This window comes from Uloborus diversus, chromosome 7 (genome assembly GCF_026930045.1).
Source record: "Uloborus diversus isolate 005 chromosome 7, Udiv.v.3.1, whole genome shotgun sequence".
Lineage (NCBI taxonomy): Eukaryota > Metazoa > Arthropoda > Arachnida > Araneae > Uloboridae > Uloborus > Uloborus diversus.
In genome coordinates this window covers 150288094-150311524 of record NC_072737.1, presented here as the reverse complement: position 1 = coordinate 150311524, position 23431 = coordinate 150288094, and the positions used below count along the sequence as shown (strand labels likewise).

General features: G+C 34.5%; 2 protein-coding genes across 2 annotated transcripts in view; one reads left to right on the top strand and one right to left on the bottom strand.

The window, feature by feature from the left end:
• Positions 1-2651: 2651 nt before the first annotated feature.
• On the bottom strand, positions 2652-21736 carry LOC129225678 (proteasome inhibitor PI31 subunit-like). Its single transcript, XM_054860152.1, has 2 exons — positions 21597-21736; positions 2652-3599 (listed from the first exon to the last, which is right to left on the bottom strand). The coding sequence occupies exon 2, from the start codon at positions 3594-3596 to the stop codon at positions 2781-2783; it is 816 nt and encodes a 271-aa protein (XP_054716127.1). The 5' UTR covers positions 3597-3599; positions 21597-21736; the 3' UTR covers positions 2652-2780.
• Positions 6225-23431, top strand: part of LOC129225677 (uncharacterized) — a 33851-nt gene continuing 16644 nt past the window's right edge. Inside the window, exon 1 of the mRNA XM_054860151.1 lies at positions 6225-8536. Within this exon, the coding sequence (XP_054716126.1) occupies positions 6260-8536 (2277 nt within the window). The 5' untranslated portion in view covers positions 6225-6259. The remainder of the gene's footprint in view (positions 8537-23431) is intronic.

Sequence of the window (23431 nt, the reverse complement as noted above, 5' to 3'; positions counted from 1 at the left end):
TTAATGAGCCGGGTAATAAATAAGCGCTGAAAATCTTCCCGCCCGGAGCAGGGTTCGAACCCAAGACCCTAGGGTTGCTGGCCCAGCGCTTTACAGACTGAGCAATTCGGGCAGCACGAGTTATTGATACAACAAACAATGTTATTATTGATTTAATTTCAATTTATTGCTGCTCCACTCCTATTAGTCATAGTGTGATGTCATGTAGCCTATAGTCTTCCTCAATAAATGGTCTATTCAACACAAAAATAATTTTTCAATTTGAATCAGTAATTCCTGAGATTAGCGTGTTCAAACAAACTCTTCAGCTTTATATTATATAGAGCATAATTGAATAATGAATATTCACACAAATGTTCAGAACGAAGGGTCAATAAATCTTTGATCTAGAATGCACACCACTTGCAAAAAAAAAAGTTGTTTCAAGAAACACGCGTTTGAAAAAAAAGAAAAAAAAAAAAAAAAAAAACTGCTCTGTGAAAGTTTTTGAATCTCCAGTCATTTAAGTGCTCATAGCATTGGAACCAGGGTCGGCCAAACTGGACCCAATGGGTTTTTTTTTGAAAAAAAAAAAACATTAAAAAAAACCCATTATTTAGCCCACTTTTGGGTTTTTTTGAATTTTATGAGAAGTTTTTAAAAAAATTAATTTAAATACTTTCACAATTTAAACTTCTTTATTATTTGTTCTTCACCACAGACAATGAACATAAAAAATGAATTTTGAACTTTAATAGTATTTCTTAACTCTTAACGGCATTAAAAAAATACTTCAAAGATTTAAAATAAATGTATTTAACTTTTTTCTTAAACTGGTCAATAAATAACTCAAATTATCTTGACCAAGTCCTGTCACGTCTGATTTTCTCAATTTTTGTAGATTGTACAGAGGAAACTAATCTAGTTAAAAGGCTTTCATGTGAATTATTTTCTGCTAACCAACACGTCACAAATCTTGAATAAACACATGGTATATTTTTTAGAAATAAACAGATTTTTCAAACGGTCGACAGAAAACAGAACAGGTACAGTATTTTCATTATCTTACGAAAAAGTTTAATATTTCTTACTCTGTGCACAGAAATAGAAAAACAGGCAACATAAAATTCAATCTGAAACTTCACCATTCTTGTTTTTTTTTTTTTGTCTTTTATACTTTTCTTCAAAAAACGCTGAATTTTAACTAGTTTTCCAGCTTTTTTACCCGAAGACAATTTTTGCGCTTTGTCCATATACTTACGCTACAATATGCTACAAGTACCCCACATTTTCCCTAAAAAAAAGACAAAAAAAACCCACATTTCTTTAAAAAAAAGCCAACTTTAGTTGGGGTTTTTTGGGTTTTATTTCAAAAACCCTGGGTCCATGGGCTTTTAAAAAAAACACGGGTTTTTGCCAACTCTGATTGGAACAAACTGGAGTTTTTCTCTGACATTTTGGCAACATGGTCTTGATTACTTTTACTAACATTTTATGATATAAAAAAGTGGATTTTTTAACCCGTCTAAACTGCTCCCCCCCCTCCCCTTAAGAGAAAGGATGGGGTTCTTTAACTATTCCCTAAATTTTTCCAGAAATTGCAATCCTAAAGACGCATAAGTTGGCCAACTCTGATAACGTTAGGGAAATGGATGGGGTTCCGAATTTTCACCTGGAGAGACACATTTTCCCCCATTTCAAAACTTTACTTCACAATTTTTATTTTTTAAATAGGTTTTATTTTTAAAATCATTTTATTTATTTTTAACTTTTTTTTGTTTTCAGCTGTATTTTAAGGATGCATAAAGCCTTCTTTCATTCTTTTTTTGTTCGACTTTTACGAGAAAGCAGGTTAAAAAGCAAATGTTAGGCGCGCACCATAATTTAAAGTTATTATTTGTATGAAAAAAAATTTTTTTTTTAAAAATCTATAAAATTGATCTAAATATAGGAGGTTCTACTGTAAAAGCAACTGATGGCCCGTGTTCACGTCAAAATATATTTCAAGTTCAATTCACACACGAAAAAAAAGCTTATGATAAATCCTTTAGTATTGTTTGACGTCTTCACACTGAGAGAAATTGTTGTTGGCGTTGATCCATCATGCAAAGGATCCTGTGGAGGTGTTTTTTGGCCGACCTTCAACAACTCTGACACCTGCTGGCTTATGCTTTCTTCCGCCCAACAACACAAAGAAAATCCAGGCGGAATAAAGCACTGAAAATAGGATTTTTTACCGCCAAGAAAGATGCGTTTTTTAGTTCAACACGAGTTTCTATATCGAAACAAATCTAGATCAACGTTTGCTTAATCCATTTGCAGGGGGTATGACATTTTTGCGCATATATTTGCACTTTATTCTCGGAATTTCAAACTTTGGCTTTTTTAATTGTGATGTATCCTAGTATGAAGTCAAAAATTTGAAAAGTTTTCTTGTATTAAGAAAAATGATTCCTGCGTGTTGCAGTTACTGCGTGCGTTATTTTTAAAGTACAAAATATTTTTTTCAGCAGTTTCGAAGTTTGAAATAAGAACAATCTTCAATTTCAGTAAAAATATGTAATTCATAGTATTAAATAAATACCACGTTTCTCTTTAGGCGTGCTTTTTGACATTGAATGGACAAAATATAGAGCTTTCAAACGTGAACGCTTTTAGAGTGAAACACATGAGGTTCGGCCTTTTTTAAATATTTATTATGATGCTGAACATACAATTAGGTTTCAACAAATAAAATTTACACAAATCAACAGCAGTTCGAAAAATAGCAAACATAATATCATTCCTTTAACGTCGACTTGTTACATGAAATAATCATCGTAATCGGGGGGCCGGTAGTGATCAGGATTGGGATTAAAGCGAGGTCCTCCGGGCATCGGGGGTCCGATAGGATCAAATCTACTGCCAGGAGGCACGGCCCCCCTTGGCAAACCCCCACGACCAAAATCGGAAAGAGAGGGACGCGCAGGAATTCCAAAGTTGCTGGGATCGAACAGCATACCTCCTTCTGCCCTTCCAAAAGGATCCAAGTCTTGACCACCAATTCTAGGTGGCCCAACACTAAGTGGTCCAAAAGAGCCTGGCGAACTTCTGGACCTCAAATCCGGATTAGGCATGGAAGGTGGAGGAGAAGGATCTACAGGTCCATCTGTTTGGATTTTGCGTTTTGGACTATTGTCTTTAGGATTCAACTGCGACATGATGCTGTCCTTGAAGTTCTTCACAAGAGGGTCGAGCTCGAAATAAGTTTCGGAATAGTCGCTAAAATTATCACTGACTACTTGGGCGACCTTAACAGACATGGTGGCTGATTTTGTTTCGTTGAGAGCAACGTTGACATGCATCGAATGTCCAGCTTTGACGACTTTCAATAAATATCTGTTTTCTTGAGCTGCATCTGTGTATCGCAAAGAGTAAACTTCTGCATTTGCATTCCAATCTGAGGGCAACAGCTCGCTGCCCTTCAGTTGGTTAGGCCAGATGTCACCGGTCCCGACGCACTGAAGACCTTCATTGATGAGGATGCAGTGCAAGGCAACGACAATGCAGTCTTCTCTGCACTTCAGTTGGTCCTTAATTAAGTTGAATTGAAGCTCAAGGCCTCGGATGCGTCCCATGACCTGAAATGAAAAAAAAAACTTGAAACACATCGAAGTCAGCTACAGAGTAAATGTAGCGATCAACTTTCGGGGAAGGCAGATAACATTCTAAAAAATTGACGGTTGCGTAATAACTGAACTCATTCCTGGAAACTATAAGTGAAAGTGGTAGAAGAGGTAGAATTTCTGAAAGTGCACAAGAGAGTGTTCAATGAAAAACACTCATTGGATATTACAAGTAGGGTACTGGATGAATTCAGTTCGTAACGTTACAACAGAAGCTCGAAGTTATCATTGGACTAATACAATCAAAGAAACTCAATAAGCTCCATCTAGTCGGGCAAGGCAACTATAACGTTCCGTCGGTGTCAAGAAGCATTGCGTTAGCGGGAGGAAATTTTTTTAGTATACACTGTATTCAGCCAGTCACGCAAGTTGTACTAGTTGTGTTCAATAAATGATTCCTACTCTCAGCCTCAATGAGGTAATATCTACCTCCAGTCAGAATCCTTGCAGGAGGTGATGCTTCAGCTCGGTTATTGTCTATTCTAAGCTGGATAATATTCTATCCTATAATGGTCTATTCTAAACTGGATCCAGAACAAAGATGAAACTACAGATGACATAGCCGGGCGGTCGGTGTATTGCATGTACCTCGTACCCCTACTTAATATCTTGTGTTCTTTCAGATCTACTTTGGTTATCACTTTTCCCCTGACAGTTCCAACCATGGGTTCCAATGCACTTGTCATTCCTTTAGATGTTATCGACCTCTCCTGACAGCTAGTTGCAATGTTTTTGAGACACCTTAAACATATGTTACCGTTAAAGTATATAATGCAGTTATTTTATAGAATACCTAGTTATTCCATGAAATAACTGATCGTGTCCGTTAAAGTGTGTAATATGTTATTAATTTGACTATAGTTATTCTATGAAATAACTAGGTATTCTATAAATTAACTAATGAGAGACAGTTAAAGTGTAAAATGAACAATTTATCTAAAATGAAATAACTAGGTATTCTAAAAATAAACTAATGATAGACAACTAAAATGAAAAAGTAGCAATTTATCTAATTTATGCAGCGTAATGACACTTGGAATTACAAAGAACATTATTTCTAAACAAAAACTGGCGCCAACACGCATAACAAGTTCTCTCCCTATTGCCTGGAATAGTTCATAAATGCAGTAGGGGTGGAAGGTAAATGTATTTGTCGTCATGCAAGATATATAATATAGATTATATAATGCAGGGAAAGACTTTATTGTGACGAGGCTAAACTGGATGCAGTAACTCTTCGTTCAAATGTAGAAGCAATTTAACCCGTCATATCTTGACAGGCGATTTTCTAGTATATACATGTTTAAGAATTGGGAGACCGGAATTCTCATTAATGTTTTTGAGAAAACCGACTGCTATTTTAAAGTATTCGTTTGATATTACCACCTGGACGGTAAAGAGCAATGTTCATTCATCATGTCACTCAAAATTTAGATTTAAGCACCATTTTCACTCAACTTTTTATAATCTATTCAAAGGTACGAATTATTAAAATTTTACTCTGAAAATTTTAATTTCACGAGGCCATAAATAACAAGCTACAAGAAAAATTCATTACAAAAGAAAACTTCAAACTCAACCCCCATGCTCATTTTGCTTTTGCGACCTAGTTCCCTTTACCTTCCAGGATCAGATGTTCTATTAGAATCTATATTGAAATTCTAGTAAACTAAATCCTCCAACTTTACAAATAAAATAAAATATCTTTATTTTTCCACAGGAAAACAAGAATACCGGAAATAGAACGATAATGACGGAAAAGAATTAGAACAGGGAAAATGTCTGTCATCTGCCAGAATTTTGTCCAAAATGCGTGGAAAAAAGACCTGTGTTCGAACTGTTTTAAATCGGTGGGGGACCATGAAAATCCAGAGGTAGTAGAAGACGACACATCTCATACGATACAGACTGAAAGTTTGAACAGCAGATACGTATCTCAGGCAAGTACGGTATATTCTAGGAGCAACGCAAATCCCCACACTACGTGGAAATCTTTAATTAATGAGAAAAATGGAAAAAACACGCAGCCTTTCAATCTCGAGAAAGGTTTTCAAGGACGCCTTCTTACAATTAACAAAGCCCCGAATGGAACAGAGAAAAAAAGCGCATCAGAATGTAATGGACACGGGCACATTCTTCACGAAGTGTCGAAACCGACAAAAGGCAAATGTTTGACGAACGGCAAAGTAGCGGACAGCGAAAATATTTCACAGACCACCAAAACGGTTTTAAAAAATGGAAGTGTTTTTGCGATCCAAAATGGCACAAATAACAAATGCAATGTAGATCAAAATCGCGAATCTGATATTAAATGTAGAACTAAAAACGCTCAAAACAGCAATAAAAATGAAAAGAATAGGGAAATGACGAGTGAGAAAACATCTGACAAGAAAATAGTACGTACCCAAACAAAATTTTCGAAATGCAATAGTTTGGAAATGCAGCAATCGATTCAGAATGGTGCGTTACATGGTATACTCAAAAAAACTGTTTCTTCTGTAGAAACGAATGGTCAACAATCAAGACGAGGTAGTAATGTAGGTTTTAAAGAAGAAGAACCACTGGTCATTGGGTATGGAGGAAGAGATTTTAGCCCAGAAGAGCTGGAATGGGAAATGGCTTCGTCAGATGGCGAATGCGAAACCACTTGTGACAGCACGGAAGAAACGGAAGATGATAAAATGTTCTCGAAGATAACCAAAGAGAACACGGAATTCAACTCGGACAACGCGAACTTGCTACAAAAGAAATCGAATACCCAAAACGGGGAGGATGTGAGCAAAACGGGCACCGGCGACCGAAAATTAGGCGGGAAGATTCTAAGGAGAAGCGCGAATGTCAGTCAGATGTCGAAGATTGACAGGGGGTCGCAGGAAAAGAGGGCCACGCTACCCACTAAATCCAAACGCGAAGAAGCTAAAGAAAAACTTTCGGCAGAAAATAATTCTAACGATGAACCAGAATGCGGAAACAAAGACATAGAATGCGGAACGAGTGAGCCGAAAAATATCGATACTCCCGTTTCGAAAAACCTGGTAGGAATAAATGCGAATCAAACTGCCCATTCAAGAATAAATAACGATTCGATAAACGTCGCAATCACGAGCGATAAAACGAACCAAGCGGCAACGGGCGCGGGAGAGGTTACCTTTGTTAAGAAGTCAGTTTCGGAAGTGGGGACTAAAAATAGCTTGGCGTTCATAAATGGAGCTCTGCCCGATCTTCAGAACTCTCCGGCTGACGGTGGTGAAGGGAAGAAAAAGCCTGGGATGCTTTCCGACGCGGCCGAAGAGAACACTTGGCAGGAAAGGAACTCACCTGAGTCAGGTAGCAATGAGTGGCAAGAGGGCAATCTTCCCGGTCAAATACTCCAGGCCATCAATACTTCTCTCACAAACAGGCAGCAGATGAAGGAAGAGGAAGAAAACATGGAGCGCAGAGAAGAAATGAATTCGATAGATGAAAAATTTGACCAAAACGGTACGATTCAGCCTGTTCGAGATGATGGCTCTGAAGAGGAACGTGCAGACTGCTCGACGGACGATGCCCCTCTGAATGTAGAGCCCCGCGCATCCTTCCTGCATGGAATTGTTTCCAATGGCAGTGCATCATCAAAACCTAGTGCTATCTACGGCCCTGCATCGGACTTGTTTATTTCTAGGAGTGATTCGTCATCGTCATCATCGTCGGATGAGCTTCGCAAAAGTCAAATATCAATAAACGTCATCGTTAATGGAGAAAAAAGTGTGGAAAATGAGTCTGAAGAAACAGAGAATGTTGACGATGGGAAGAATGAGACAAAATTTGAGGATGAATGTATTAAAATAGATCAAGCACATTATAAACCGAAACCGAAAATTCCAGCGAAGCCATCCAAACAGGTGTCAGAATCAAATTCGAAACAGCATGAAAATAATTCCAACAGCAAATGTAATTATGATAACTTTAATCATCTAAACAAAAGAAAGTCAGAAAGTGATATTGTTCATGGTGAATATTATTCCTCTGTCATTGAAGAGCCAGAACCATCAACATTGATAGATCATTATGCTGAAAGCAATATCTATCATGAAGTGAACATAGACTCAAAAATACAAGAACACGAACTGACAATGAAATCGATTCCTGTTCGGGAATCTAAATTAGCAGCTCTTGCAATGGAATTGGAACAAGTTCGCCACTGTAACGGAAATATGAAGCGCCAAGCGCCACTTCCTCCGAAAATTCCAGATCCACCTTTAGAAGACCCCCCAAGTTGTGCAGACAAAAACTCGTCCCCAGTAGCAACCCATACGTTCTCCAGCTTCAAGGGAGAAGTTGCGACTTTCTCATCGGCATCTTCCACAACTTCGAATTCTTCTCAAGACACAGAAACGGGATACGCCTCGTGGAATCTGAATGGATACAACTTGACGGATGAGCAACCACCGAAATATCCGAAAACCTCTAAAAGTTCCTTCCTCTTGACTCAGTACTCAAAGTGTAAACAAATGGCCATCAATTACGCAGAAGATGGTGCACGGGCAAGGAAAAAATTTTCCATAAAGAAACTGCTCAAAATCCGTAAAGAATCCGAAACACCTGGCGCATTTGATCCTAACTGCCCAAACCCCAAAGCTTGGAAATACAATGACCACTTTGAAAAACCAAGAGCCAAACTTGAAATAATACATCCAATGGATTTAGAAATCAAATCAGTCACAGTCAACCCTGGATTTGATTCTGTCAACACAGGGTCAGTAAGGTCTTTCACATCCAGTACAGATGACTTGTCGTTTAGAAATAGCATCTCTAGTGATTATGGGAGCTATTATTCAGATACATTAGTTCCAACCCAGGAATCTAAACTGGAAGTCAACTATGAGTACATTCAACCTAGGATACCACAAGAGGTAATTTTTGATTAATATTTCAAAAATGAAAGTAAAATAACTTTATGTTTTTCCTCTCTCATATATGAGGCAGTAAGAAGCAAAGGGATGTAAGGGACAAAATTAAAAATTTTCAGATAACCAGGACAAATGATAGAACCTCTCTTCTGCTTTGGGGCAAGATATAGTAACAGTAGCCCTGGTAGGTGCCGCTAAACTGCATGATTTAGAAGAAAAAAAAATCAGTGAAAGCCTACCTAACATCTGAACTTCAAACGCGTTTTACTCAAATCTTTAAAACGTTCACTTTCATTCCTTTGCTTCTCACTGCCCCATACTCATTTGAGCTGTCTTTTTACATTGAGTTATTTTTTATAGACAGCTTATTTTAGTTTTCCGAATTGAGGAAACAAAATGGTAATGATGAATTATTTGTAAATCGCTAAATTTTCCTCATTGGGAAGAGATTTAATTTAACAAATGATATTAATTTAAAGAAATGGCATGTAGCTCTAAGTTGATTACAATTTGAACAAGACTGAGGGTTTGACAAATGAATTTTTCAATTGACAGCACATACATGATACACTTTCCCCACATATGCTACAATTATATTCTCTCTTTAAAAAAAAAAAAAAAAACTTTTTGAGGTGTTTATATTTTTTCCTTTCGTTTAGCACACCTACTCTATCTTAAAAACTTAAAATTCGGGTGTATACTCGAATTTTTTCGACCTATTTTTATTAAATTAGTAATTAATAAATTAGAAATAAATTAATCAATTAAAACTTCAATTGAACTTGAAGGTTAATTCTGCATTTATACTTAAGTTATCTTAAATTATATGTTGTTAATGTAGGGAAGTTCAAAAAGCAATTAGAGTTCATGTAGATAAATTACAGAAATTACAACTCACGCATATTAATATGAATTTAACCCACCAGTGCCTAATCTAGGGGGAGGGCTACGGCAAATTCACCCTATTTCTGTGTTTTTTCCCTGAAATTCAATACAAAAAAGTGAAGGAAGATTGGTAGAAGAGGCAATTTTCCAAGGTTTTAACCCGACTCGGAGAAATCGTAGATCCGCCACTGATAATCACTCAAATGAATATTTTGTATCAAATACATGATTATAATATCATTGTAAAATTCAAAATCACTCTAAACGGGTCTTCTTTCAACATTAATGTTGAAATTAAATTTTGCAAAAGAATCAATGGGAAAAAAAATCCAATAATGATAGTTCTTTTAATTACGAAATCTTGAGACAACCTTGAAATGAAAAATGTCATATATATTGCTAGAGTTTTTTTTTTTTTTTTTTCTTTTTTTTCAAGGAGTTAAAATCTTCCTTTTGGATGACGAAAATTCATTTTGGAAGAGTGCAATAGTAAAGACTAGGTATACTTGTGGTGATCCCAGTAGCAGAAACTGCGAGACGCGAGACGTGCGTCGCAGATTTTTCAGCGGCCTGCAGATAATTTTACCAAAAAACAAAAGGAAAGAAAGAAAAAAATAAATAAATAAATGAAAGAAAAGAAAGTACAACTTTTGGCAAAGATCGTTTTTTGACCGGAAATGCGATGGATGCTTCAGCATTTCAGCTAGGAACACAGTCGCCATATTTGGTTATAAACAAAATCGAAGTATAGATAAGATGCTTCTAAGTGCCAAAGTATTCAAAAACAAAACAGAATTGGATGTTTTATCTAACTGAAAACTAATGAAAATAACTAAAATGTGCTGCAAATCTTTTTTTTTTTCTGATTTGTTTTTAAATAATTTTGTTTGGGAAATGCAAAATTTTCTATTTAAAATTTCACGTTATCCCCATTGCTTTGGACGCAAAAGCGCTAAAAACTTTTCAAGTAAAGTGTAGTCTCATGAGGATTTTAATTTTAAAATTATTTTTTTACAACAATTTCAAAAATTTATACCTTAATTTTTGGCATTGTCGCCATGTTTCGTCATTCCCAAGATGTTGGTACACAAGACTCTTTAAGTGCCTACGTTTTCATATACAAAAATTGGATGTTATTGCAATGAAAACTGTTGAAAATTATGCAAAATGTGCCATTTTTTTCGGATAATTCTTAATTATTGTCTTGAGAAATGCAAAATTTTATCTTTGGATCTTATCTTCATTGATTTAGAGGCTAATGTGCTAAAAACTGACTATTTCGTATAATTAATTGTAGTTTTTTAAGGATTTTGAATTTATTTCTACTTTTATGTAACAAATTCAAAAATCTATTTATAATCATGAATTTTCCTCGTAGACGCCATGTTTGGTCATTCGCAAGATGGAAATAGACGAGACTATTACTTGCCTAAGTTTCCAAAAACAGAATAGGATGTGAATCTCAATACAAACTATTGAAGATAACATAAAATGTACAATAAATCATGTTTTTTTAATTATTTTCATGAAAAAGGTGAATTATTATCTGCACAATTGTATTTGATCCTCATTGCTTTGGAAGCTTTGCCATAAACTAAAACATTCATCTAAAATGCAATTTTCTGCCAACTTCTCATAAAAGAGTCAAAATAAATAAATAAATAAATTAGTAAATTTACTAATTTATTTATTCATTTTTGAAAAAAAAAAACATTTAAAAACTATTTTAACTTAAATTTTCCATCTTTAAATGAATATGTATTGGATAATTGTTTTTCATAGAGTTCTATTTATTTTCATGAAAGTAGCGAAAATTGCCCCCCTCCGCCTTTTATACTTTAAAACTCGGCGACAGTCGTGTTCACAAAGTTTTTCGGATCTAGTGGCCACTGGCCAGTTGGAAAATTTCTGAGTCTTAACCTTTACAAGGGACTTGTGTATTTTATGAAAACTTAAAATAAAACTAATAAAAATGCTGCAGATTATTTTCAACTCCCCAAAATAGTGTCGCAGACTGAATAGAAAGTTTCTGCTACTGGGGTGGTGATCAATTCCATAATTTAAAAAAAAGGGTACAATTTAGAGTTTTTTACCTTTAGAATGTTTGACATTTATGGATAAATGAATAAATAAAATGCAAAAACATTCAAATGTAATATTTTTTAAATATCTATTGTCTTTTATCCTTCCCCAAACTCTCAAGATGGAAAATTTTACTTAAAATACAAAGCGCAAAAATAAGCAGACTAATTTTTTTTGAGGAATGTTTTCAATGCGTGGAATTGGTGTTAAAACTATCTCTGGTTTTTGAAAATGAGAAAACGGATACGAAACAGCATTCCCAATGAAGCTTAGCATTAAGTTAACAGTGATCCAAATAAAAAAAAAGCATGCGTGTTAAAAGAAAAGCAAGAAGTTAATTTGCTCATTTTGATTCAACGCGCATTAACCATATTTTCACTATCATCATTTTTCGGAATTATCAAACAAATTGATATTGCTAAATACAATTGGACTTCAACAACAATGGTATGAAAAAAATCAGTGGTGCCCAACCAACGGCTCGCCGGCCATATTGTGGTCCGCTCTGCTGATCCACATAGCCTATTGCTACAGCTAAGACTACATCCCTAAATACTAAACTTTTTCATCAACTTTTTTCTTTTTTGAAATAATTCTATTTTTCAGGCTTTAGAATTCGTTTTATTAGTAATTAAAAATACCCTTTCTAAAATTTTAGATTTCTCTTAAAATTTTAGCTGCTTTTTAAACGTTAGCCCCGATTTTTAACGCATATCAAAAGTTGATTGCATACGCTTTTTAAAAACTCGCTGGTTTTTGCTAACTATGAGTTTCTATCACTCGAACACTAATAATTCCCTTCTTATACTTCATATTGTGTAAATTGCAAGGTTGCGCATGCGTCATTTTGCCACGCCCACTCCAGAATTTTAACCCATTTGCATCAGAGTCTATGCAAACCACACCAGTATCGCTTGTAGAAATTATTATTAAGTTTCTTATCTTGAATTTATAAAGATTTTTTAAAATAAAATTTTTCTAAAAAGTTAATTAAGGGCGTTTAAGATGCCGATAAAATATGAAAATTCTGGAATTTTCATTGTTTAAAAAATTATTTTTAAAGCCGAAGAAATGTTGCGAATTACGCAAATTTGAGATTTTTTTTCATTATTTGTTTGTAGCCGTTCCTAATATTTTGGTGATCATCTCTTTCAAATGACTGTGTTCTGACATTTCACTCTGTTTGTATCATGCTAATATCAATCTTTGCAAAGGATGGAAGTTATTTTCATATATGCAGGCTTAGAATGACTAATTTTGTTATTTATTCTGATAATTATTTATTTTAATTTAATTTCAATACCCAAGAAATTTAATGGTAGTTGCCTATTTTTTTGGAAAACTACTAGCTTTTAAAATAAGCACTTAAATGCTTCATCATTTTATTTGTGTTTAAAGCTAAATTTTTTAATTAAAAAACACCAGTATCTAAATTTAAAAAAAAAAAACTCTGAAAGCTGTTTAAATGGTTCCCTCTTTGCCATTAAATTTATTATATCATTTTTGACAAAATTTGAAAATTCTTTTGTTCTGAGAATCTATTTCAGAGTTAATTCTTTTTTCAATATATTTTGTGATTGAAAGAAGATTATTGTGTATCCTATCAGATTTATTTAAGGAAAAAACATTGTATGCATTTAAAATTTTACCTAATAATTTTCCAGGAAAAAATAAATAAAATTCACAATAATTTCTTTTTTTCAAAAATAAAGAAAATTTATCAAAATATTTTGCTTTTTCAATTCACAAAATGCAGACTAAAAAATAAAACCTTGATCGACCCCTGAAGAAAAAATAATAATAATAAGCCTTAAAAATGGTTAGCTAAAACGGGTGCCAACCCCCCTAAAGGCAAGGCCCGCCTAAAAATTTCAAAGAGCCCCCCAAAAAAGTAAAAAATGCCCCTCAACACCCCCACATTTTAATGGCGCAGTCTCTGCTATGACCCCCCCTACCATAGTGGGCACCCAGGGATGTAACTAGAGGGGGACAGACGGGGCTCGTGTCCCGGGCGCTAGATTTTAGGGGCGCTAAACTGACTAAATAAATGCTTAAATTTAATTTTTGAAAAATGGACAAGTTATTAGAACCCACCCCCCCCCCCCAAAAAAAAAAAAAAAAAAAAAAAAAGAAAAGAATCAACACGCTGTGCAGTCACTGGCAGAATGTTTGCCTGGTTTAATGTGGATAAAGAGTGGGAAGGATAGACAGAGAGAGAGTAGGAGGGCGCAGTAAATAGCATGAATGTGTTTTCTCAGAGTGTCCAATACTTGTTATATCTTAGCTAAGAATTTTCCTCTGGGAGGAGGAATATGAGAGCAAAGCTGAGGGAAGTACACACCAATACAAAACAGCGGAAATGCTCAAATGTCCTTTTTCTACAATTAAACATCATAAAGCTGTCAACATGTCTTCCTCTCAGCTTTTACAATGACGAGAACTTGTCTACCCCACCCCAAAGGCCTGAGGGAAAATCATTACTGTTCCCTTGGCTGTAGCCCATGGCTTAGAAATTGGAGCCACTATCTTTGTCCAACAGAATCATTCTCTAAAGAGTATCTTCTCTAGCTCGTACCACAAACTTTTTTTCTGCGTTTTACTCCGTTCTCAGGATATTTTTTACTCATCTTGTCGAAAAAACTATTTGAAGCTGAATTCAGAAAGAGAGCCAAAGACCACGAAAAAGAGGCCCCCAACAATCTTCATCTTATTTATCATCGTGGTTAACTGCTAAAGACGTTAGGAGAGTAGGTAAGGCATTGTTCATATAATTTGAATGATGTAATACAAATTTGTTGAATTTTATAATTTTTCTCATTCTTGGGAAAAAAAAAATTCACACTATAATAATGAAGATTCAATTTAAAGTTCGGGAGGCTGCCAATTTCTCTTTAGAAAATATTAGGGTTATTTTGAGGATAAATTGAACTAAAACGATAAATTTTCGACTTAGTTTCAATACATTTTTCCACTCACACAATGTTTTAAACATGCTTAAATCATCAACTTCAATCAATGTGTCAGAAATCAGCTATTTTTTACGGCTCTAAAGTTATTGAACTTTCCTTTGATATTTTTTATGCATATTTATAATTACAGTAGTACCTCGTTTATCTTGCCCCCATTTATCCAGATCTACGGCTTATCCAGATCAAATTTTTAAAGTTAAAAAATATATTCACTGAAATGATATAATTCTAAATTATGATAGCCGGAACGAAACTGTCAATGTACCAAATATTTGCTCTTTATTTTGATTAAATACACAACACCTGCATAGGTAGGACGTGCAATAAATTATAGTCATCTTATAAACAACATGGCATATTTGGAGTGTCATTCCTACACCACAGCAGCTGAACTAAAAATAAATAAGTGTTTGCGAGTAACAATCCTATGTAATTTTGTTACAGCATTGTTTGCTGTTATAAAAGATAAGTCTGCTTATTTACGAATGTGTTTTACAAATTACCCGGATTTTCGTTATCCGGATTGCCTTTGGTCCCTGCTAGTTCGGAAAAATGAAGTTGTACTGTAATAAACGGAAGCGCACTGAAAACATATAAAATTTAACATTTTTAAGACATGTGTTTTTTTTTTTTTTAAGGTTAACAGAAAAAGTTTTGATCTCAAGCACATTAGGTTTCTGTTTTTCTATTAACTGTTTCTCAGATGTTGCATTTATAAGGCTCATGGCATTATAGGCAGCGGACTCCTTTATCACTGCCTAATTCAAATATGGCTTCCAGTCGTGAAACGGTGAAAAAATGATACCAAATAGAATGTTATTTAAATCTATTTGTTCTACTGGTTAAAGAGTACTCAATCACGGTGTACCGCAAAGTTACATTACAAGACATGTATAAATTGCAAATGCATTTTGTGTAAAATTCGTCCTTGGCTCATATGACTCAGTGAGAAACAAAGCGATGTAAGTGAATATTTTCAAGTTTTGAGTAAAATGCGTATAGCCTAGGTAAGCTTTCATTAATTTTTTTTCTAAATCATACTGTACAGCAGCACCTACCAGGGCTACTAGTACTATCTCTTGCCCCAAGACAGAAGAGGGGGGTTCTCCTACCATTTGCATTGGTTATCTCCAAATTTTTAATTTTGCTCTAGTGTTGACATTATGAAGTTTCTCGGGGATTTCTTTTTTTTGTGTGTGTGTGGGGGGGGGGGGCGCCGAAACGAGGCCTTTCCCCTGTTCGAAAATGACGTAGTTACGTCCCTGTGGGCACCCCTAGCTAAAATAAATTCAGCAAACCCCTTTTACAGTAAAAAGAGTTCACCTATGAACTTAATTACTAAGTGCTACTTCAAAACAGATGTTGAATTATCATTTATTTTGTTATTAAAAAGCATAACACAAAATAACAAAAATGAATAAATATCTCATAGTGTAAAAATTTCTATTTCACTCTCACAAACAGAAAATCAACATATGGTATGAGGTGTTGCAGAAACAAAAGGCGAACTCAATATCTAGCCAAAGTTTTTTTTAAAATTGTTATCCAGTTTTTTTTTTACTGCTAGACTTTTCAGACGATACAGGTATAGTTTATATGTTGAGTTTGCCTTTTTTTTTCTTTTCCAAACACACAGAATGAAAACAATCTGGTTGTCTGCCTTATAAGAAACTTACAAATGTGTGTTTTCTGAGGACTTTAAGAGGATTATGGAAGTTCAAAAAAAGGGGGGCGGGAGGAGGGTTTGGAGCTTATGTCAAAATATAATTGAACCTGAATATCTTTAGTATGCATGTTGATATTTGCAACCAGTAAATATGAGTTCAGAGATGTAAAATTTCCATGTATAGTCAGGGTTCGATCAAACCAAAATAGTGCTCGGGTCGGGGCCGGATTTGGAAGTGTGGAGGCCCCTAATCAGGGTTCAAAAAGATCATCATTTTTCGAAAATATCCAATACTTTGATATATATTTGAATATTTTTATCCGAATATTTTATAGATTATGTATATATTCGATACTTTTGACCCGTGAAAGTTAAGATATTTTGTAAAAATTTTATTGTAGGGCCCCTTTGTTGTGGGAGCCCCGGGGCAGTAGCCTCGCCTGCCCTCCCCTAAATCCGGCCCTGGCCCAGGTCCTAGTCCAATTCGGTGCCCCACTCACAATAAAACCTGCACGTTATCAAAGTACGAGCTTCAAAAAAAGGATAGAAATAAATAAATTTACCCTCTTTTGGTGCCCAGGTCCACGGACCCACAGGACCGTGCATTAATCATGTCCTGTGTACAGTTTGAGGTAGTGGAAACAAACTATAGTTTATATTTCTGGAAAAACTAAAAAACCCGGACCATTCCCAGCTCTTATGTTAATGCCTTTTCCCTTAATCTCTTTTCATCCATAAGCTCATTTTCTTGCATTGAGAAAGGTGTTAAACTTGTAGCTCTGAAAAATGTGCCAGCAATAATTCTTTATTTCGAACTGAAATTTTTAATGACTTTAACTAACAGCAAATATAAACATTTTACACGTAAATACCGAATGGTTCAGTTGCATTATCGAGACTTCAGTTTCACCCACCCTTATTTTGGGCTCATCAGTCGAGAAAAGTCATAACTGAGCTGCAGGTAAATAATGGAAGTTGAGAATATCTTCGGCATTTAAAACTATTTTAGAACACCGTATACTTACTAGTAAATGTCAGCTTAGACTTCCTAAATTTAGATGTACAGTGAAATCCTGCTACAACAAATACCGATACAACCAACAAAATGTTTGGTCCCATTTTAAAACCCATCAAGATAATGTATAAAAAAATCTTGTTTAAATGAAGCATTTTTTTTTCAAAAACTCGTTACAAGGAAATATTTATCTCAACTTCAGTAAGAATATTTTTTCTTAATGCTGTTTTCGGAAACTAAAAACACTTTCACAAGTTGTAATGTGAAAACACTATTTGTACTTTTGGAATAGAATCATTCAAAGGTGGAAATCTGTTCATGCTGAAGCGTAAGTTAATGTATGACAACAAAAACCAGTGTCTAGCGAAGCATAGTCGATTTCTGCGCACTAAACCTAAATTACCTTGCGACTTCGAAAGGGGTCAGTAAATTGTCAACTTTTCTTGTGATGTAGGTGCCGTTCACATATTAGTATGTTTTACAATGTTCTCTGGGAGCAATTTTCTTGTACAAAATAACACTTTTTGTGAAGATGACTGATGAATAAAAGTTCAAAAGTGCTCAATATTTTTCTCTTTGTTTTTTTTTAGAATAAATAATGTGTAATACTCATTTTTTAGATCATTAGTAAACAGTAAATGTCGCTGATTTGATTATATGAGAGTGCTAATTTGTAAAATTGCATTTTTATAAAAATGAAGAAAATTTTACGACAATTCCGTTACAATGAAATTTTTTTCGGTCCCTTGGAGCTCCTTGTTGAGGGACTTCACTGTATTAAGAACAAATTTTGAAAGTTATATTGCATAATCAAGGGTGCATTTAAGGGGAGGTCAAAGGTGCTCTGCTTCCTTTCCAAAATAAATAAAAACTACTCATTGGTGAGTAAGGATTTTAATATTTTCAAGCTTAATTTGGAAATTTTGGGGATATTTCGATAATTGGGAATCTGGCGATTTTTCTTCATTGGCGTTAATTTTTGGCTTCAGCGCCTGCACATGAGGTATTTTTCTTCGCAAATCTAAACAAAGAGTCCTGGAACAACTATTAACATAGGGTTACTATAAATCAGCAGGGTTACCAAAATAAAATTATTTCTGCCAAAAATGAGACGACTGCACCAGATTCCCAATTATCGAAATATCCCCGAAACTTTTCATAATATTCAGCTTTGACCCCTCCCAAAACAAATTTGAGTTCATGATCCTGTGCACAATCATTAGTGTAAGAGTATTATGGCACAGTAACGCAGTAAAGGTTCTTACAGGGCCGATCCTAGGGTGTAGGCCGCCCGTGTGCAAAGACCTGATGTGCCACTCCTCAAGAGTAATTTGCATATTTTGACTAATCTTTAACATCTATATAAATCTTTCTTCAAATTTCTGTACTAAGTTCTAATTTAAAAAGAAAGGAAAAAAAACAGAAGAATGATGAACTTATAAAAAGGAAGAAAAGTTTTATAATAAGAAACTCCTCAGGTACAATTTATATCTTGTAAGAAAGTAATAGATACCAAAATTTACTAGTCTTAAAAACGCATTTTATAGTCTGTCTTCGGTGACATCAGAGGAAGGACGGAGGAAGGGGTAGCGGGGAGGGGGGGATTGCTCTGAGAAAATTATAGAAATTGGCGAATGAAAAATAGTTTTAGTTAATCTTTGGTTGTGTTCGGTTGCAAGGACAAAAGAATATATTCAAGGTGCATGGAGAAATTTTCGAAATTGACGTCAAATATCGCAATTTTAGGAACTTTTTCGAAACTTCAGGTGATAGTAATGTTGCAGTTCTTTCCTAAAATTCTGTCAAATTGAAATCAGTTTGAAGCTATTTTTGTGACCGTAGCGTAGGAATTATCGGTGCTCTTTCCGAAACTGAAGTTTTAATCAAGCAATTTTGGATTACCTTTGTTGACGTTGCTAGAGGGAGGGATATTCAATCGTCTCCCATCGAAAGTTTTCGAAATTGAAGTTCGCAAATTTAGGCTGTCTTTGGTGATAGTATGGGATTTAGTGACTTTACTCCGGTATTTTCTCGGCACTATTGTTTCAAAAACCCATTTTTGGCTTATATTTGAAAACAATAGGAGAAAAGTGAAAATATTCCGAACCGAAATATTTTTCAGAACTAAAATCCTTTATAGGCTATTTTTTAGAAGGAAGGGTTTTGTGGCTCCCAAGTGGATGTTTCTAAAAGTGCAATTTTATACTATCTTTGGTGACGTTAACGAAACTGGGAAGCTTCGGCGGATCTTAACGCATGTTTTTCGATATTAATATCGGAAAAATACAACTATAGACTTTTGTCTACTGTACCTCGACGACTGATGGGTATACCCTAGGGCGGTAGAAAGTTACATAGGCCAAGCAGTTTTCCTCCGGAATTTTTTAGAAATGGAAGTCCCAAAAACGTATTTTAGGCATTGTTTGATAACGATGGGACTAAGAGCGGGCGGGGCTTCAAGTTTGCCCTCACGAACTGTTTTTTGAAACTGAAGTCAATTTCAGGCTAGTTTAGGCCGGAAGGGTTCTGTGGCTCCACGGAACCGTCTAAAAACGAAGTTTTGAGGTATAGTGATTGCATTGGAGAAAAGGGGGATCCGGGGTCCTTCCCCGAAAGTTCTTGAAACTGGTGTTTGAAAAATGCAACTTTAGTTTGTTTTTCAATAAATTAAGTGAGAGGGGGAGGGATTAGGGGGCCTCTCTAAAGATGCCAATTGGTACTGTCTTTGGTAGTAATCGCAAAAAGTTCATCGCAAAAATTTCGATAAAGAAATCCAAAAAATGTCATTAAGCAATTTTTGAGGACAGTAGGAAGGGCTGTCCTCTAAAAACACATTTTGGATTTTGGAGCCAACATTTTTAGGCTATGTTTGATTAAGTTAAGGTGGAAGGGGTGAATCAAAGATTAGTGGTTCAACCAGCGAAATTTTCCGAAATTTAAGTCCTAGAAACGCAATTTTAAGCCTTCTTTATTCTCGTCAAGGAGGTCATGGCATCCTTTTGGAGCTTTGTTTAAATTTGCTACCCCGGGCAAGAGCTCCGGGCCTGTCCTCCTACCTGATCTGAAACCGGGCAGTTCATTCGGGATTATAATTAGAAAAAATTTCCGTAAAGGGGGGAAATTACAAAATTTTAGTTCGTCATTCAGATATGTTTGACTCTCAAAGTTGTTGCAATTTTCCACTTTCTTTCCATGCATCCACGATTGTTGAACACAGAATTTGTTGTTTGAGATGCTTGCAAGAGTATCTAATCAGTATAGCTTTTTTTTTTAAATAAATAAAATATGTCTTCATTGTTTAAATCTATAAAAGCTTGGGGGGTAAACATTAGTGGCTGCCCTCAGTGCGTGCTCCTTTTAGAAGGCACCCTTTCATGCTTCATGAGGAGGCCATTTTCAAACTCCCCTGTATCCATGCCTGATTACCGGTTCTGTCACAAATTTTGCAACCAAATGAAGCATTGTGTGTAAAGAGAAAATATTAATGGACAATGAACCAACACAATGTTCCCAAACATTCTATTTTTCCTAAACTATGCTATATTGTCGGGAAATCGACACTTACTTTGATAATTGAACATTTAAAATTCAGCATATTTATTCGACTAATTATAAGTTATCTTGTGAGAAATTCTTGAGGAATTTCGCTTCATTATAAGAACTATATGATGCGGCCTGCGGCCGCCCCTTGCTTTGGCCGCCCTTCCGCACACTCTGCACACCTGCTAGGATCGGCCCTGGGTTCTTAACCCAAAAATCCTAATTAACCAATTAAGAGCATAAATACCAAAAATCCTAATAAACCAATTAAGAGCATAAACACAATTTATTCCACATTGCTTTAAAACTGTTTACAATACTCCAGTTCAAACTCTTTCCCTTGAGTTAAGAATTATTTCAGTAAAAACTAAATGCGTAATATAAAAAGAGTTGAAAAAATCAGATGGTTAAAAATTTTGCATGGAAGCATTACTTTAATTATGTAAATTACAACAAGTACAGAATGTACAATTTCTTACAAGTTCAGGAATGAGCATAAACAAGAACAGTTCAATAAAAACTTAGAACTAACCTAATCTAATAATTGCTGGTATGTAAAAATTAGAGTACTTTTTAACAAATTGGGCAGCAGAGGGTACTCAAGGAAAGTAATGACGACAATGTAGGAACTGAAGCAGGCGGGGAAACTGTCAAATGTATGAGATATTTAATTTCAGAGCTACATACTTAAATAATGGAAATACGTGAAAATTACTATCCGTCGTTTTAAATTTTTGTCTAACTGATCCCTAATAAAATTAACGAAAATGTATGAAAGAATAAGCAGAAAATAAATAAATCTTGAACTTGAATTGTAATATTTACGAAATATTAACCATAAACAGAGGTTTGTTTACATGCAAAGATAGTTGGAAGAAATACGCACTTTTTAACAGGTCTACTTACTTTCTAAATTTCAATTTGACATGAAGCACAACACAATCTTTCTCTCGCAAAAGTAGCAGTAGTTAACCAATAAATTTTATTTCAAAAAAAATTCGAAAACACGAGCGAATAATTCCCAAACAGTAACCAAACAAATCCAGAAGTCGAATAGTAGAATCAATGACGTCAATAATTGAAAATTGTGCTTTGTCATTGACTAGTGCTGCCGTCTAGTAATTCTGCAGTCAACAAAACCGTTTATGTACCCGAAAATTTATTTTCTACCAAATGAAAAATATGCAAACAAATAAAAATAAGAGTAATTTTTTGAGCATCTTTGTGAAATAAATATTGATGAAATTTTAACATTTAACATTGAAACAGTGCATACAAGAGCACAAACACATTTTCAAAGCGTTAATTTTAATAATTTTAAAAATATTTCTCTAAAATAGTATTGTTTTTATTTAGTTATATCCTCATTTCAAAACTTTCAATTTATATTTCTTCATTTCATAGAAATATTCGTTTTTTTCACTAATTTTCATCTCGGTTTTATTTTCGTTTCGAATGGCATGTTTACAAAATAAATAGGATGGCTGCAAAAAAATTCACTAGATGGCAGCACAAATAGAAATTGTTTGTTGTTGATTGCTAATGATTGTTTTGTTTACTTTTCAGCTACACGTGCTTTATGCAATCGATGCATAAGACACCAAAATTTTAATATTTGTGTATCAAGTTTTTGTTTGCATTTTTGATGCTTTCTTGGAAGACTTTGCTGCATTTTTTTCTCTCTCTTTGCTACACTAGTCCTATTGGTCATTTTCTACTATAAAGCATCTTTCATAAATAAAACTGTTTTCTGAAAACTTTAATTTTGTTTTGTTATTTTCAATTTTTAACATTTTTTTAATGCTGAAGTTCTTTGTGTGCCTGCACAGTAATTGTGTTATTTTATTAATATTTAATCATTCTGTAGAACATGTATATATTTACTACTTTTATTTATTTTTTTTTTCCTTTAGACTTTTTTTTTAAAAATCTATGTACACCTCAGCTACAATTATATTTTTCCTCGTTTCTGATCAAAGCTTTGCTAATGTTATAATGCTGATAAAAAATGCCAGCACAAATACATATTTGTATTTGTGCTGTTTTTTTTTTAATTGCCCTAAAAAAAAAAGAAAAAGTTTGGTTGCAGATAGCTTATATATATATGCTGCGTTGCGCATCTATGGGCTCTTGGTGTGGTCTTTTCAATATTTTTCACTTTTATTATATATATATATATATATATATATATATATATATATATATATATATATATATATATATATATAGATATATATAGATATATATAGACCGGTCTAGAATTGATATGAAATTATCATCATTGGCTGAGATTCCAATAAATCTTATCTTTTAAGTTAAGGTAAGAACATTTCAGCAATGTTTATGATTTATTTTATAAAAATAGGTAAAAATTAAGCTCTTAATTTATGAGGGGATTTTATGCTACAAGGTTTTATTTGCATAGAAGCTTCTGGGAGTTCAGCTTTTGTATCTCTTTGTGTATACTTCTTGCTAATTTCGATAACCGATAACTAGTAAACAAGTTTGAACAGATGTAAGAATGTCTTCGGGTTGCCAAACACAGGTTAGTTTTTCCAGGGATACCATGCTTAAAAAATTATCGTCTCATTGGCGAGAAAAATATTTCAATTTTGTGCAAAGAAATCGGATGTTGCCAAATGGGGGGTTATATCACATCTATACCCTAGTTTCAGACTACTGTCAACTCCCCTTAAATGGGTAACGGATAAACGAATACTCTGCTTGTACAAATAAAAACT

Bases quoted from the DNA above. Each gene is read 5' to 3' on its own strand.
- LOC129225678 (XM_054860152.1), bottom strand. From the start codon at position 3,596: ATGGGACGCATCCGAGGCCTTGAGCTTCAATTCAACTTAATTAAGGAC.